The sequence below is a fragment of the Macrobrachium nipponense genome, chromosome 41 (genome assembly GCF_015104395.2).
Source record: "Macrobrachium nipponense isolate FS-2020 chromosome 41, ASM1510439v2, whole genome shotgun sequence".
Taxonomy (NCBI): domain Eukaryota; kingdom Metazoa; phylum Arthropoda; class Malacostraca; order Decapoda; family Palaemonidae; genus Macrobrachium; species Macrobrachium nipponense.
The window spans coordinates 26,769,574-26,787,713 of NC_061102.1; the positions used below are offsets into that span (position 1 = coordinate 26,769,574).

The 18,140-nt window shown below is 35.0% G+C and overlaps 1 protein-coding gene across 2 annotated transcripts in view; it reads left to right on the plus strand.

The window, feature by feature from the left end:
* The window catches only part of LOC135212630 (cytosolic carboxypeptidase 1-like), a 207,378-nt gene that overhangs the window by 87,239 nt on the left and 101,999 nt on the right, over window positions 1-18,140 (plus strand). For both annotated transcript variants that reach the window (XM_064246222.1, XM_064246221.1), the window contains exons 7-9: window positions 403-534; window positions 2,414-2,545; window positions 6,699-6,776. In XM_064246222.1, coding sequence (XP_064102292.1) covers window positions 403-534; window positions 2,414-2,545; window positions 6,699-6,776 — 342 coding nt within the window. The remainder of the gene's footprint in view (window positions 1-402; window positions 535-2,413; window positions 2,546-6,698; window positions 6,777-18,140) is intronic.

Sequence of the window (18,140 nt, forward strand, 5' to 3'; positions counted from 1 at the left end):
TAGTTTTCATAAGAACTTGCTAAGTTCAGTTAAAAAATATCTTCAAATGAATATTAGAACCTGATGATGCTTGATTTGCTGTCCTGTTTGAAGTTGGTGTTGATATTCCTTCCAGGCCTAATTGTTAGGCTACAAGCCAAATTAAAGGTATTGCATAGTATGAGTGAGATTTGTTGGCAAAAACTGGCATTCATTCAGTTTTAAGCAAATTTGTTGTAATGTTTTGAAGGAATGCATATCAGTATTAAAGTATTTTATCCAGTAACTTGTAATTCAAGAATTTAGTTGTACACAATAAGTCTGAATTTTTGTTATTCTAAAATCTGAAGGTATGAAGATACAGATTTTAATTTTGTTTAGAACATTTCAGGAATTGTTAATAGCTACAGTAATGTCTTTCAGATCCCAAGCTAGCAGTAAAGGCGCGTCTTGTTGGTGGTGTCAAGCTGACTCATCAGCTCTTACAAGCACACATGAAAAACAATGTTCCTCTTTTACCGCTTCTCATGGTAACAAAGTATCTCGCAAAAAATTGTAAGTACAAGAATTCATTTCTTTTTTAGAGAATATTGTTAAAATAGAATATTTTCCTTGCTTTGTACTACATGAATGACTAAAATATGATTTATAACAACTTTTAATTTTATGAGCAATGGTCAGCATACTATTATGTTTTCAGTTGTAAGTGCAAACCATAGGTTTACAGGTGTCCTATATGCTAACACAATATGGAAATGAGGTTTGTATTGATAGCATTTGACAGGTAACTTGGTAATTAGCTTGAGGTGAACATCCTCATTGGGAACATTGAAGGAAATCTGTAGAAGATCATCTTCATCAGTGATGTGGTGCTCATGTACTGATTCAAAAACAAGTGCACATAAATTCTTTGAACCTACTGTCCTCTTCAAGTGATTGAGGGTTGATTCTCATGGGAATAGTAACAATGGTTTTCTGGTTTACCTCCATCTTTTGAAATCTGTGAGCACTTCCTGTGATGAATTCTTTTGATATCCTTGCTGCAGTTGTATCATTGTGAATTTGCAGGTTGTAACAATGCCTTTGAAATTCCATCAAAGTATTCAGCTACTGATGTCTGTTTGGATGACAGGTGCTTAATTATGTATTTCATAAATTCAAGGAACACCAACCCATGTCCACATTTCATACATCATTGTAAAACCTTATTTGAAGTTCAAAATCCTTCATGAAATTTTACCTTGACTTCGAAGGAAATTTAGTGCTTCATTGACAAGGATACATAATCTTTCACACAGTGGATAGTAATCAGTTTATTTGTCGGTATTTTGATCTTAGTGGAGAATCTCATTACAAGGTTACAGGTTTCTTGAAATTCTTCATGATTTCAGCTTATATTTTCTTTGGAAAGTTATTGAAAATATACAGTAGTACTTTTCCCAATTCAAGCTCTCTGTAGTACTTACCAGATTATGAATATGATGAGCTATGATTTTGGATGATCATTCCTCCCTTCTCTGTTACTGTTCAAACATTTTTGATACTGCCCTTTACCTCTCGTTAGTTACAATCAGTACACTGCAGTATTTGGGTGAGGAAGGTTTGTTTCTTGGTGTTGTTGGAAGGTGAAATATCCAAATAAGGTTTACATTGGATGATGTTACTATGCAACAAATTTTTATTTATTATGTTGCTTTACTCATTATATCATTACGTAATGTACGTATAGTGTTTGGTACTTTAATTGATATGTATTTCTAATTTTCATGTGGTCAGAACAACTTATCATTTTGGCATTTTACCTTTTCATCATCGGAAAAGTAACCATAGAAATAGGCACTTTGATGGACGGGCAAATGAATGCACCTTGTGAACATTCTGTACTCAAAACTGTTATTTTATATACTTTATGTAACCTTTCTCTTGACTTTCACTTATATTTATGAGGTGTTGAAGGTGAGCTAAAGGAAGGTTTTGAATCACTACCAGGTCCTAAGTTCTGGTCCTCCTCTCATAGCATTTTTGTCAGCTTTGCTCCATTTTACTTTTTTGTTTCTTTCATGAAAAATGAGCTAATTTACAAAAATAAATCATTATAATATTACAACTTTATTATTTTCCAGTTTAGCTAGTTTTTTGTTGTCCACATTTCTTAATCTCTTACTTAACAGCAACTTTGATGATTAAATTAGTCAGATTTAAATTGGTACTCCTAAGTCCCAGCTTATGGTGGGACAGAGTTGGCCAAGATGGCACATTAATTCGTTTTTATGATAAACAATACTATTAGAATTTTCAGTGTCCTTATTTTTACTAGTATTAAGTGATATTTAAGAGATTTCTTGGTTTGTTTAAAGGGTTTTGTATATGTCCATAACATGTACTATATAGTTACCACTAAATAATTGTTTTAATAATAAACTCTTTACTTCAGCAACAAACCAAGTAATGCTGGGTAAAGATGGCTGTGTAGCAACATTAGCAGCCATATTGACCTCTGTTCCAAAGACTCACTGGGCAAAGATTAAGTTCATCATGGAAATATTAGCCCTCCTTACCAAAGCAAGTAAGTCTTTTTCGTAATTCCTTTTTGATTTTGTGTTTTATCACTGAAGATCTTTCTTGCCATTAAATTTTGAATAGTGTTCTTGTAACAGCGAATGCACATTAATTTTGCTACCTTGTAAAATTCGGTAAGTTACAGTATAATACTGAAGACAAATTTCATCTGTTGGCAAATATTTTATAAAGAAAATAAAGAATAAAGGTTTTCCTAGGATATGTAATTACTTGCTGTCCATGTTTTAGAGAGTTTTCAGACTTTACTCCCAGATGTTTTCTAACAAAATGTTACTTACAGAGATAAACTCTTCACTTTTATAATGGGTGTTAGTGATTTTCATGACTCCCTTTATTATATAATAAATTTCAACTAATTTCTAGTTTTCAGGCTAAAATGTTATTACAGTGTACAGGATAGTCTGGTCATCATCGAAAGTAATACTGTAGTTATTTGTTTGATACTGCTTTTTGTTGACATGAATTAATACAGTGTGGCCTGCATATCATTGTTGGACTTACTTTTAAGTGTTTGTTTATTCACATATTAGTCAGGGCTTACCTGAATGGAGTTGCACTAAGTTTGAATCTATATGGTTATGGACCCATTTATATGCAGCTACAATGAGTTGTGAATTTGTATGACTGTCAAAATGCCATTCAATTATTCGTGTGTTACTTAGTAGCCACAGACTCAAAAAAGAGAGCCATCCTGGAGATGGTCTGGTGCCCCATTTTTTTCTAACTGAGGATTAATCTAGCTCCTAAGAATCTATAGCTGATTATTCTTTTGTGCAATACAATCCTAGCTCCATAATAACTCATTTTGATGTTCACTTCAAAAGATGCCCTGCACTAATGATTTTTTATATTTACATCTTGTTCTTATATGAAGACAATCAGTCAGGCATTACACATAGCATTTATGGGTTCACTCATGAGGACTTGTCATTTACAAAAGTAGACAGTCAAGGCTGGAATAGACATGGACAACAGAGGTTTACCTGCCAGAGATGGAAGGCACATAGACCAAGGTGGATACTCCACCCGCACCAGAAATAAGGTTGCATACAATGGACAGAATTGAACCTATAGAGGAAATACCAGTCACATGCAGAGTCGGTCAGTGCTGCACCTAGTCATAGGTGATACCCAAAATTAGATATTATTATATATAAAAAGTCATTATTAAACACCTAATACAAAGGTTTTATGAATCAGGGCACTTCCTTACCAGACCTGAGAATTTAAGATTGCATGGAGAGGGTCGAGAACTAAGTCCATTCTTCTTGTGGAAAGAATTGCCACAAAAATTTCAAAACATTTAGGCTAAATGACAAAGTATTTTTGTTGAATAGAGGTGTTCCCAGTCAGACGGAGGTGCTTTCTGCTGAGCAGAAAGTTTGTTGAATAGACATGAAGTCACATAAGCAGAAAGACGGTTGAATAAAGGTACACCTGAGCAGAAAGTTATTTGAATAAAGGTGAACTCGACAAAAAGTTGGTTAATTATAGGTGCACTCAGTCAAACAGAAAATTGGGTGATTAGGGGCACGTAGGCAGAAGTACTAAATTAAGTGCATCTGACTTGAATGATGTTGCTGTTAGACAAGTGACAATGCAGCCAGGGAATCTTTTTTTGGAAGGAACCCTTGTGTCCCAACTGATATCCTAGATCTGATATACAACCCCTCCTACTCCTATGGTAGAAGAGCCTCTTTCATCAGCTATAGCAAGCAGCAATTTACTCCAGCCTGAATGTGTAGAGAGTGATCATACCTTTCATAGATTGAGTGGTGAATGTTGAAAGATACAGGCTTAATGCTCTTAACTCAGAGAAGCTCAGAGGATATGTTTCAAAACTACAAATTATTCAGTCAGTGGAAAAGAACGGGATTGCATCAGAGCTAGGGTAAAAACTCCTGGACTTCAAGACTTTCCAGGCTACTGTGGAAACTTACTTGTAATTAGATTTTGTGGTCTAATGAAAAATGTGTTTGGTTTTATAAATCTGAGAATATACTTACACTTCTGGAAGGATGGTTTTCTATAGAGGTATGATGAATTTTTCTTCTGATGTACTCTAAAACTATATTTGATTTCATCACAAATTCATCAATCATTAAGAGCCTCATTTTTGGCTTGAATATTCTTAACATGTACATTCTTTATGTCTTGTGAACAGAGAAAAAATGAGATAAGAACAATTGTTACTCATGCATGTCTTCAATAAATAGTAACTAAAGTTTCTTCTTGTTTCTAGTGTCTGTTGTGCTGTACAACACAACAATTAGAAAGTCATCAGCTTTTGCTTTTTCATGTTTTCAGTAAGTATTTGAGTATAACCTCGTCTTTGTTGTGTGTTGGAGATTATGGCAATAGATAGCCATACAGCTGCATGCATTGCATGCAGCCAGAGTTGATTACAGACTACTCTGTGAGGGGTTGGAGATATTCCCCCCCTCCCACATAGCACTATGGGGCTTTGGGGATGCAAGAAGCAGCTGATTAAGTAGGTGACACAGAGATCACTTCATTTCTCATTTGTGTTTTTATGGAGGTTGGTGCCTACTGGATGAGTTCCTGTAGCACAACCCTTTGAGGATGGAGACCTTGAATTTAGTGAGGCTTTCCATCAGGAATGAGACTTCAAGACATCCTTGATCCTTAAAGATGTCATACTACATTGCTAAATTTTACCTCAGAAAATCTCTCCACAAGTAGATTGAGTTGTACTTATTTGGACTGTAGTCATGGTGAGACAGATTTTACCAAAAATAGAAGATGCAGTGCAATCCTTTTCCTTCTCTTCCTTTTAACGATCATCCTTGGTCGCTTTTAATTGCCATCCTTGTTCTTACTTCATCCATCCTTGAGATGTAGTCTTCTGGGCTCATGAGGTTCTGTCTTGCCTGCAAGCATAGTTAATGTCTACCATCTTTTGACATTATCAGCAAGAACAAACATCTTGTTGCAGAGTGTTCCACTACTGTACTTACAGTACTTCATAAGAATACTTTTGAATCTTGGTTCCTGACCTAGTATATGGTTCCCAAAATGCTCCACAGGATCCATTGAATCCTTGCAAAAGTTACTCAGTACTTTTTGACCTCCTGCCTATACGTATGTGGATTCAGGCTATTATTGATGGGTTTGTGATGAAACAAATTAAGTTCCTTTAACATATTTTTAATTACATACCATAAAAAGTGACCACCTCCCATCCATTCTGATGACAAGGACAGTTACTATCTACTATTGGATCAAAAGTTTGCATCAATTTTCACTTATAGTTGTTGTTCCTTTGTCTGTGAGGCATAAGAATTCACATTTCTGGGGGCATTCAGAGAGCGTATGAGGGCTCAATATGATTGATGGGATTGTATGAAAAACGTGTTTCATGTTGTAAAAACTTAATATTTTGTGAACTTTTTTGCGTACATTTTTTTGTCTAATAGCCACTTATGATTAGGCCCATTTCATTATATAATCTGTCATATCAAACAGTAAAGATTTAATGATGTGTCCAGTTGGTTTTCTGTGCTTCATATATGTATGGTAGTGGACACTGATTTGTGATTGTCAGTCTCGTACTGTGTAGTTTCTACAGATGAGTAGAACTGCAGTTGTACTTAAATGTATGTAATGTTTTGTCTCAATTTTCTTAGTACCTCATTGCCTATTTAGTGAATTCCTGATTTGAAGAAAATTGCAAAGATTGGTTTTGTGATTTTGGATTTCACCACTGAATCATTTACCATGATGAGTCTTGTGTGTGCGGCACTAAGATGTTTGTATTTTACATGTGATTTTGTACATTTTTTTATTGCAAATTGGCATGTATAGTACATGTAATTATATATTAAGGTTTTGTTGAATCATGAATCATGGCTTTGTGATTTGTGGGGTCCCCACAGGTGGATCTTTTCGGCTGTACTTTGATTTTCCAGTTATTTTTTAAATTCACAAAACCATATATTTGAAGTTTTAGATTATTTGTTTGTGATGCTTTCAAGTTGGATTTTATTTTTGTAACAGTATTTTGAATTATGTATAAACTATTTTGAATTACAGATGATCAAGTTTTTTTCTCTTTCTTTTTTGAAACATAGGCTATGGTTTTGTGATGTTTTGACCCTTATAAACATTTTTCTCTGTAGCAAATGTGAGCCCCCGACTAGCAGCCATTGTGAGGGCCAATGGCCAAAAGCTCCAGTCCCTTCTTAATTATTTCTTTGGTAAGGTGTTTGGTGTGGGTATTATGCAGTTTGCATGCAGAGCTGTGATACCAGCTTTGAAGGTAGTCTAATCTCAGTGAGTATTTGGTGTGTGAAATTAGACAACTTACAATCTCTTCTACTATGTGTAACTTGGCACTTAATTTCATTAAAAGAGAATAAAGAAATTTTTTTATTAGTGTACTTGAAAGAAGAAAGACACGGTTTTGTATTTTGAATTTTTGTTATTCTCTTTTGAAGTGTCAGTGTTATTGTCAGTTATTCACTTTATTTATCATAATCGTTCTCTGGCTGATGTGATTACAAAGGAAGTTGCTATATAACAAATGTGCATAATAAGTGTACATACTAGGCTTTCCATTATCCTTATGCTTTTTTCAAATTATTAATAGTTTGATATAGCATTAGATATGAAAGGTTTGACATTTTTGTTTATTATTATATGTACTAGTATTTTGATATGACCTAACATCTGTTGAATATTGACAGAAAGTTCTAGTTGATGTCTGGAAGTGTTTATTTTTCTTTGTGTTTGTCTTCTGATTTGATTTTATGTTAGTAGATCATGTGTGGCAGTGATTTTCTAAGAAGCTTCGCTACAGGATATTAGAAAAAGGTTGATTAGTCTAGTAGTCACCATTGTAATGGATAGTTCATTAATGCATTTATTTTTAAATCTTGATGCATAATTGTTGATAGTGGTATACTGAGAGTGAATCATTGTGAAAAATCAGCACATCTAGAAGAAAAGCGTGTTCAAATTGAAATGCAAACCTTATTCATTGTGGTTTTAACTTGTTGAAAGTAAAGAAACTGGCTCTTTCAGAATATATGTGGATTTGACCAGTATTACTGATTTAGGTAGAGCGGGTTGTCATGGGAATGTCTCCTGCTTCCCTTTCAGCAGCTTGTCTTTTTCAAGAAAATATGTCTGTATGGTACATTTGCTGTATTTCACACAGCATTTAACCTGCAACATGCTCAACAGTCTCAGTTTGGTTGCTAAAAGTAAAGTTGAAACATGGGCTGTTTTTAGGGCATCAGTGCTCTGTTTAGAAAATACAAGATTTCATGATCTATAAAGGTGTCAGATAGATATAAAACTATGATATTAAATCAAAAATAATGAGAGAATGTGAAAACCATCAGCCAAACATTATAATATAACTGGAATGGTAGGCATTAATTGTTTCCCTTGAAGAAATGAATATCACCTTTTTTTATTACCCTGAAGGCCATTAATTAAAATAAGATACTGGATGTTACCATTTTTGCAGTGTCCAAAGAGGAATCATTTGATGGCTATTTTGAATTATCCCTTAGGTTTCAGATAAACTACAAATGCAATGTTGAATTTCTTAAGTATTCAACACCATATAGTGTTTAAATGGTAAATAAATTTATTAAAAACTAGTATATTTTCATAAGAACAATTGAGATCTGAGGTTTTTCCTCATCCCCAGCAGTTTCTTGATAAGCCATGTCAAAGAAATGTACAAGTGGAGAAAGTAGAATTGGTCTACACTACCACTGGGGTCCCATGTCATTGCTTTTTTCAGCCATCCATGTTCTTAGTGTTGTGGTTTCTCAAATATTGGTGTAGGTACCCTCTTGTGCAGTGAGATGACAGTTTTCATGCTGAACATGGGTGTTTAAGTACCTTTGCATGGGGTAGACAAGAAAGTTCTTCATGGGTATGTCTCACAGTTTTCAGTTTTTCATCTACTTCTGCTGTCTGTTTCAGTATTTTAACCCATTCAGGCTAGTAAAGTGGGTGTAACCATACATCAAGCATGAAATTGCTCAAGGGATGGGGTTCAGTTCACCTACCACCTCCTTGTTCCTACCAGCCCTTGTGCAATCTGAACTGGCTAAAGCAGAAACACGAGTCTTTTTGTTTTCCATTTTTTTGGATTTATTATTTTAATACTCATTTCATATAATTTAAAGACTGGTTTCCTACACATTCTTGTAGTGTTAAAGTTATTTTATCAAGTTTCATGATGCCATTTTCTCTTCTTTTTTATGAATGTAATTCATAGTCTTACATCTGTCCTATATTGTTCTGGTAAAGTGAAAAAGAACTAGTTTTAGACAGACTTAGGATGCAGATCTGATTCACTGGCTTTTGGTGCAACCCATTGCTCTTTGCACAAAACTCAAGTTGATTATGAGGTTCATCCATGATCTGTGATCTATTTACTATTTGTTTTTAATTTTTTATACACAGTGAATATTTTAACCAAACCCATGGCCCTCTTTTATGTAGTGTAGGAACCAGCACGAGAGAGGGAATCTACTATGTACCACCATACAGGAAGAGTAAATTTGAAATATGAAAATGAATGTACTAATAAAAGATTTCCACAGTTCTATATTCTCATGTACACTAATCATACCTTTGTTTACCATACATAAGAAAAGTGCATCTAACATTGTTTTTGAGAAGTGCGGAACTATTGCTGTAATATGTCTTCCTGAACTGCTGTTCTCTAGAATAGTATAGTAAATTAAAAATTACCTGTAGTTATCAAATTTAAAAACATGTAATTAATTTCTTAACCTGTAATGGAAAGGTGGCTCTATACACAAATACTGTTCATTTTCATTTCATTATATCCCTCTTGCTTACATAAAAAAATAGGTATTGACAAGACCTAAGATAATCTTAGTGTTACCACCTGGAAAACTGTTCCATGGGAAAGGGCAAGAAAGCTAAAGAATAATTTTTGGTGCCTGTTCATGATCTTTTAAAGGAATGTGTATTCCGAGCATTTAGTGTATTGTTTTTGAAGAATTGCTCTTAAAATTGAGCTTTGGTTAATAGTATTCAAAGGTGATAATTTCCAGTGATATATTTATTTTGCATTAAAATGTAGTGTTAGTGGTAGAATGTTTACTAAAATGTGTATTTTAGTATTGTGTGCAGAAAAGGAATTATGTACCTATTTATATACTATTTATCGTCAGGATTCATGAAATGCTTTGGATGATTGATTCACTTGTATTATTTATGTTCAGTATGCTGCTATTTTTTTTTTTATAGTATTTTTCATATTAAATTTGATCTGTAGCTTAATGATAATCATTGATATATTCCCATATAGCGTATGGGATATAATTTTTGTTATGACAGTAGAAAAGAGAAAGGTTATTTATTTTTGGGGTTTGGTATGTAGTATATGCTTAGCTATCTCTGAACAGAACTAAAGTGTGATTCTTACCATCTCTAGGTATTGGAGGGATGCTGGAGAGTACAAATCTGCGATGTGAGCCTATGTTAGCCATAGAATCAAGTAATTGCTTAGCTTTCATTAAGAATGCAAAATCTAAAAGCTTTTCCTGAAATTTCTAAGAAGAATCTTTAAGGAAATGTAGACAAAAATTACATTGCCTTTCTGGACAGTGTAATTGAGTCTGCTTTAAGGGGATTGGTTTTGTGGTTATGTTATTATGTAGTTTTCCATAATGGTGAGAAAAACTGTTTGCATTTATATTTCACACAAGTGTTTAGCAGTTTGGTCTGATATTTTGATTATGGATTTATATAAAAATTTGTTTTGTCAAGGTTTCTAACTAGTATACAAATTTATTTAAAATTGTTTTATATAATTTACCGTTCCAGTATTGATAACATTGAGAGTATTGTTTTTATGATTTGTTATGGATTCATTTCACTAATTTTGTGGGCAACTGCACATGAGATTGTTAGGATGCATTACAGCATACTGAAAGATCTCAGTGGAGCTTGAAAGTTTATAAATGCCACTGATAAGTAGACTTGATTGGTTTTATATACTCATCTTCATTTTGTTGGGGAAGCAGGGTCATCTATAACATATTAAAAAACTTGTTATAGTAGGAAGTACTCAGATCATAAGATAGCTCAAGGCTTTATTTTCTACCTGTTGTAAACTTGATTCATTGCTAATATTGGGCCAGGCAATGTAAGACAAGTAAAAAAGAAGTTTGTATTCTTTGCACACAAAATTATTTTAAATTTTGTATTTATATACTGTTTTCATTTTAGGAGTATAAAACAGTGCCCAACATGAGCCCATCACTTCAAATTCAAGGGATGTCTAACACAGAAATTACTAAAAAAAAAAATTATTTGCTTTCCTAAGGGGTATGAAATCCTCTCTAGTGAAATATAACTTCCAAATCTCTCACCCTGTTCATTTATAAACTTTGGTTTATGATGATGGCCTAACTCATTATTCGCTCATGAACTATATCTTTTTGATAATTTTCTTTGTATTCTTCTTTCCTTAGATTGTGTTTCGATCTGTCGTGGCTTTATTTCTTAATGCTTATTGCGTTATCTTACATAATTGTGATCAAGAGTATCTTGCCTGTTTTCTTGGTTCTAAACTTACTTTAAGCCTTTTGCCAAATAAAGTTAAGTATAGATTAGGTCTCCTTTTACATAAATTTTGATGTTTGTACTTTGTCTGCATTTCCCAATTAGAGTGAACAGAATTTTTGAGCACATAAATGTCACCATAACACTTCTTCCAGCAATTTTAATCTGGGCTCTTCTCAACCCTTAAATCTCCACTCAGGTCTTGGTCATCTTTGCATTATGGCCACACACTTTTGGAATTCATTGTAATTATCATAGTTTCAGACAGGTTCACCACATTGTGTTCTCATCCTGAGTTCATAAAAATTTAAAGAAACCTAGTAATTCGTCTCTCTTTGCTTCTGTATACACTTGACATATACAGGATGTGAACTGTGTAGATTATTTAGCTTCATAAATTTTAATTCCCAGCCTCACAAAATATAATAGCCTCTGGGCTATCTATATTTATGATTTTTTAGAATCCTTCATGTTGTCCCTTTCTAACTTGGTAAGGTTGAAAGAAAGATACTCTGGCTCGCCACGAGAGCAATGAAATGGTATATCATTGACACTGAGTCTTCTAAATCCCATTGATAATTCTTGTTCATTGTTTCAAAAACACTAGCCTTTTGACTCAGAAGGGGCCTAGTCTTCAGACCAAGAGAACTTTGCTTTCACTTTGTAGGGTGCATGACATTCATGTTCTGACTACTTCAGCGCTATGAAATGTAGTGAATTGGAGAGGTCATTCACTCCTTATCACAGGGACATCATCCACAAATACTATGACCTAATGCATTTTGTCATATCTATGGGGCAATGTCTCATGCCTCTCACCTCAACATTTTAAAAAATTTCTCATATTCTTTCATCCACTCCAGAACAGTTTTTTTTTCTCTTAACTCTCACCCCAGGAGGATAAGATTATGTTGGTAAATTCTAGGTTGGACATTTTTTCTTACCAAAGCGATGGGCTTAAGTAAAGCAGTAGTTTTTATCCATGAATCAATGTGTGTTTAAAGAAATTACTTTTTTATAAATACTGAAATCCATAACACAGTGGCAGTTTCCACCTAGATAAAAATAGTGCCATATTTTTAACAAGGAGCCATAAATAGAATCATATAAACACTAGTATGGTAGATTTTTATATTAGGGTATTGCTGACCGAAGAAAATGAAAATTCATGGCTCTTGTAATGGTAGACAAAAGTTTTTATGGCTTAAAAAGTTTCAGAATTTTTTACAGATTTATATGTCACTTCTGCATTTTATTTGCAGCTACAAAGGAACATATAATTAAAAGTTTGTGAGATTTCTTTTGCAGCTCTAAACTCATGTTTAAGACTCATACTTTCCAAAGTAAAAAGAAGTGATATTTTAGTAACATTACCACAATAATCATCCCTTGATACTATAGAATCCATCATATCTAACTTTTATTTTTGTAAATTTTAAACATAAATTTTTATACAGTTCCACAATGGAGCTGTTTAAACAAACAACCATAAACTGCTTAAAAATAACAAACTTTTTCATTCATACAACTATATGTTATAAGCATAATTTTTTGCATTATTTCAAGGTGACAATATATACTTATTTTTTAGTGTACATTAATTGTGATAGCAGAACTGGGTTTATAAATGTGTTTTATAATAATAATGATTATAATAATAATGAGGCAATTATAAACCTGGTTCTACCATCATATTGAATTGGTAATGTTAAATATTTTGTATTTTGCACCTACCATAGATGTTAGACTTCTTAATGCAATTTTTATTTTCAACAGATATGTTCAAGCATAGACCATGTAAATGATACCACACCTCCTTACAAGTTTATGTAATGCCGTTGATAACAGGCAGATGAAATAAAGTTAGGATTCTATAAATGACTTAATTTGCTGTTTATAAGGCTGAAAATCTAAGTATGGCTTGAGCTTGTAAAGTAAAGTGTTTTATTCAGATTTTGCTCTGACAATAGGTCCTGAATTTTTGCACATTTTTTGCTTGTGGATTTGTGAATTATTTTGTAATTATGATATAACTTAAGGAAAAACAATATATTTATATAATTGCTCATATTGAAAGTCATCATTTAAGTGATTGCTCTCAGAAGAACAGTATACTACTATATATGTAAATACTATGTATACATATGCAAAAGATTTTACTCTATAGCATACACTTGTGTTGCTGAATTTTCAATACCTTAGGTTCCAAGGTGTTCTGAAGTACCAGATGTTCCTACAAGAATACAAGCCTTCCTCTTATGGAAACTTTGCTGAAAACTAGTCTAGTCACTGATATATGGGAACAGGATAGTTTACTAGCAGTAGAAGAGTTGGAGGAGGGACCACTCGGTTAAATCATACAGTCAGCAATGATGCTTCTTTAGCTGGGCAGCTTTGCAGATGCACTTGAATATGCTGTCATCATGGTGGCTGTTGTTGTAGCTGAATTTTCTTAGTATTTCATTGTTTGAATGGTTAACTATTTTTGCTTGTTTGTGGACTACTTAGTGTGAGTGTGACTGGAATGATGGTAAAGTACCAGAAATTCCTCTTCTGGAAAGAATGATCAGCAAAGATATCCTAGATATCTTTGCTGGGTTCATGCCAGCTATGATGAACAACCTTTATTCTGTTTGGCTTGCAGGTCTTTAGAGTGTGTACCACCATTCAATGTTGTTGTGCATATCTATTGGCCAACTCCCCTACAAAAGACACACTGTTTGTGGAAGAAGGTTCATTCTTCTGCAAGAATACACAACTGGTTTCCTGTAACTTAGTTTGTGTTTTTTTATGGTGTACAGTAGCAAGTTAAATTGGTCATTACATACTAAAGAAGTCCCTTGCTGATTTAGCCGCAGTAGCGTGATCAGTATGGTCTTGGCCTACCACCTCGGTGGCTCTTGAGTTCAATTCTTGAGCATTCCACTGAGGGGTGAGAGATGTGTATTTCTGTTGATAGAAGTTCACTTTCGACATGGTTTGGAAATCTTGTAAAGCCGTTGGTCCCGTTACTGAATAACCACTGGTTCCATGCAACGCAAAAACACCATACAACTACAACCTTGCCAATTTTTAAAGTTCTCAGAAAATGTGTTTGAGTAACACATAAACACTTCTCTTCTCTAAGATCACCATTTCTGGAGATTTGTTGAAAATAAAGCACAGGCAAAACATTGTTTGGTGGAATTTCATAGAGGCACTCTGAGTCAGGTGATGATGGTGATGAACACAATGGACTTTTGTATTTTAAATGAAAATTTTTATTACAATCTTCAGTATTGTGACAGTCTTCAAAATAAAATTTTTAATAGTAGTGATTACTACCCTTTAAGCATAGGCTAACCCAACATAGCTCTATTATAAATCTATATTGCGTTGCTCCCCTTTCAAGAAATAATTACTTAACTGTGCAGAACCTTTCTTGAATTTACAAACTTATGATGTAAAAGTTATTTTATGTTCACAGATCTTGGACTTTAAACATCTCTGCAAGACATACCTGACTGTAACTTATAAATACATTGTAATAATGAAAAAGTAGTGATTTTTACGCACACACACACACACACACAGAAATAAGAAAATATAAAGCGTAATAATTTCAATTTAATGTGTACATATTGTGCCTTTGATGGTGAGAAAGAGAAAGAGAGAGAGTGAAAGAAATGTACTCTAAACTACAATTATACTACCCTGATTTGCATAGGACATAAAAACAATCTATGCTGTGTATGTCTCTTTTGTTTATCATGTGTTTGGATGGTAGTACGTACTACTATATACTACAGTAGTACCTCAGGATACGAAATTAATCCGTTCTAAGGCAGCCTTCGTAACCTGATTTTTTTGTATCTTGAACCACCTTTTACATGTAAATTGCCTAATTCATTCCAGCCTACAAAAACACCCCAGTAAATTTTATAATAAAGCTAAATTGGCCAATAAACAATGAAATACAACAATTTGTACTATTCAATACCTAACTTAAACTACATATACTACTAATATGTACTACATAACTGTAAATAAAGTGTACTGTTACATAGTGTACATGGTACAAGAAATACTGTACGTACATACGTACGTATGTATTAAAATGTGGAACCTTACCTTTCGAGTGAAAAGTGGCGACAGAGGAGGAGGACAAATGGCAGAAAACTTGAACACTTGACTTTACAAAGCACATTAAAAAATGACAGGAAACATTAACATTAAACTTTACGAAACACATTAACAAATGGCACAAAACGTTAACACTTAACTTTACAAAAAACTTAAAATTAAATTTATTTTTCCTTTTTTTATTTTTACATTTTATTTTTACTTTTTTTTACTTTACGTTTTTTTTTTTTTTTTTTTTTTTACAAAATTTCAATTTCTTCACCACTTTCAACTTTCTGTTTTTTCATAGTATCACTTGGACCTTCCTGTTTGCTTACTCCTACTAAAGGCCTCTTTAAAAAATAACTATCCAAGGAAGATTGCTTCTGCCTGTTTTTCACAATGTTCCTGAAATGACTCGGACAAACGTCATCGAACTGCGCAAGCATACGACCTGTGTAAGCCTTTTCAAGGTGTCTCTTTTCCACAAATGATTGCACCTTATGAAAAGCAGCTAGAGCATCCTTAATTTCTTCCATTGTCATAGGGTCGTCGTCGTCCTCCTCGCCGCTGCTAGAGAACTCTTCTTGAACGACGTTACGTTGCATGGCCTCCAACTCCTTCAGGTCATCTGTTGTAAGCTCCTCTTGGTGCTCCTTGAGAAGGTCATTGATGTCGTCCTCGTCGACGACCAGCCCCATGGACTTGCCGAGTGCAACGATCTCTTCAAGTCTCAGGCGGATACGGCTCAGGCCAGAGTTTCCTCCACGAAGAATTCAAGGTTCGCCTCGAAACCTCCTGACAAGCTTGATCGATGAGTCGGATGCATATCACGATATCGAAATGTTCCTTCCAAAATTCACTCAAGGTGAGGTTTGTGGTATCGGTGATGTCGAAACGTCTCTTGAAAAGTTGTTTCGTTAACAGCTTCTTGAAGTTCGATATTATTTTCTGGGCTCAGCCGTGTCGCTCCGTGAAATGTGTCCTCTTTAGCACTATTTCTAGTAAAATATTGCTATGATACCAGAGAACTGCTATCTAAATTGCGGACATGTACAGAAGTCTCTGACTCGCTCACCTAAATAAAAGGTGTCGGTATAGAACTGGGGCGAGTGTTAAACACTACCACAGTAACCCCTCCAATTAGCCTTTTCCTCATCAAAAGACCCTGAAAACGGGGAGCCGGCCTATAGGGTAAAACCAGCTACCCTGTTGAAGGGGACTGCGGCGACATTCTTATCGATAGCCTCCCAGCGTTGCACGCTTTTTTATAGCTATCTGTTCTTTTTATTGGTTTCGTTATTCTTTTTCGTTATGGATCGTCAATCTGCCTCTTCACCCAAGTTAAGTACTGGTTCGCCCTTTTTCTGTATTTAGGGAGTGATTTTGCCTTTCGTTTGCCTTTATTTAGGATTTGTTAGGCGGTTCTCCTCCCGTAACGAGCGGTAGCGAGCCGCCATTACGTCGTTCCCTTGTTTTGTACCAATTTCGAGCGGGCTTCTTTCAGTAAATCAGTACCTATATATTTATATTTATATACTCGTAACTTATGGTATTTCAGTATATATTTTCAGTATATATTTTATTATGTCTTGGGTGGCAGTTACTTTGTCGATCTTGTTTGATCTACGTTTATTATTTTCATGATTTCCTGTTTTTCAAGGGGGTCGGCGTTCGTGCACGTTTCTTTGTTTCGTGCTTCGTTGTTTATCTATCGTTTCCCCCTTCCCCCTTTTTTTTATTTTAGTTTGGTATTTCCATTCAAGAATTCCCCCTTTTTCTTTTCGTCAGCTTACCGTTTGTTTTCGTTTTGTCGGTGAGCAAGTAATTTTTCCTTGTTGCGCCCACTCTCATCGAGTGGCCTCCATTGCGTTTTATATTTTTCGCCCCTTATTTTCATTACCCCTGTTAAAGCATGTTTTTCCCTTAGCTTTAAGTAATTGATTTTATTTTGTCTATGTATATTTGGGTGTTCGGTCGGCAGCTAGCCTTCATAGGCTTTGCCTGCGTTTTCCTCGTGATCCTTTATTCGCGGGGAATCGCTGGTCACGTGATCGTCCCCCCTTCAGCCCTCCCTCCCTCCCCCTCTCGTGGGACTCCCCGTAGTTGGGTGCCGCTCTCGTTGTTTGTCGCTGACGGGACCGGTTCCACCAGCGGAGGGGGAGGTGTAGTGGGTCTCCCAGGACCTTGGGCTGGGGAGTGTCGCTTCTTAGCCGACGCTCCGGACGTTGTTAGTCGCACTGCGTTTCAGCCTCGGCTTCCGTGGATTGTTGCGCTCTGCTTCTTTCACTCCCGGAGCTTACATCCACCCGCCTAAAACATTCCCTCTCCGCATAAGGCGGGTTTAGATTCCGGCCTCTCCCGGAGTCATTGAGGGTTATGTTTACGGAAGTTACTCTTCCGTAGGCGGAGATAGTATATTTGTTATTTTAGTTTTTATTATCATTATTTTTATCTTTATTTTTATTTTTATTTTTCTTGCCACGGAACTTGCGAGTTCATGTGGCCGTCCCGGGTTACTTCGTGTACCCCCCTCTCCGGGTCATACAGCTCCGGGTATACAACTCCGGGTGGTTTTTTTCCTTACACAGTCTCCGGGACGTTAACATATGAATATATTTATACCCTTTCTTTTCTTTATAGCCCGGAATGCTCCGGCACAAAAAAAAAACAAAAAAAAACAAAAAAAAAAAAAAAAAAAAACAACAAAAGAAAAGAAATATATTTCATTATCCTATTAAGTGTGTGCAATTGTTCTTATATATTATTGCACTTACAGGCCTCTCAGTGTCTGGTTGCCGGCTGTAGTGCTGCTCTGCAAGATCCGTGCGGCCATGACGTGTGCAGTGCTGCTTCCTGATTCCGTGGTCTGGCATCATGAAAACTGTTTTGCCTGC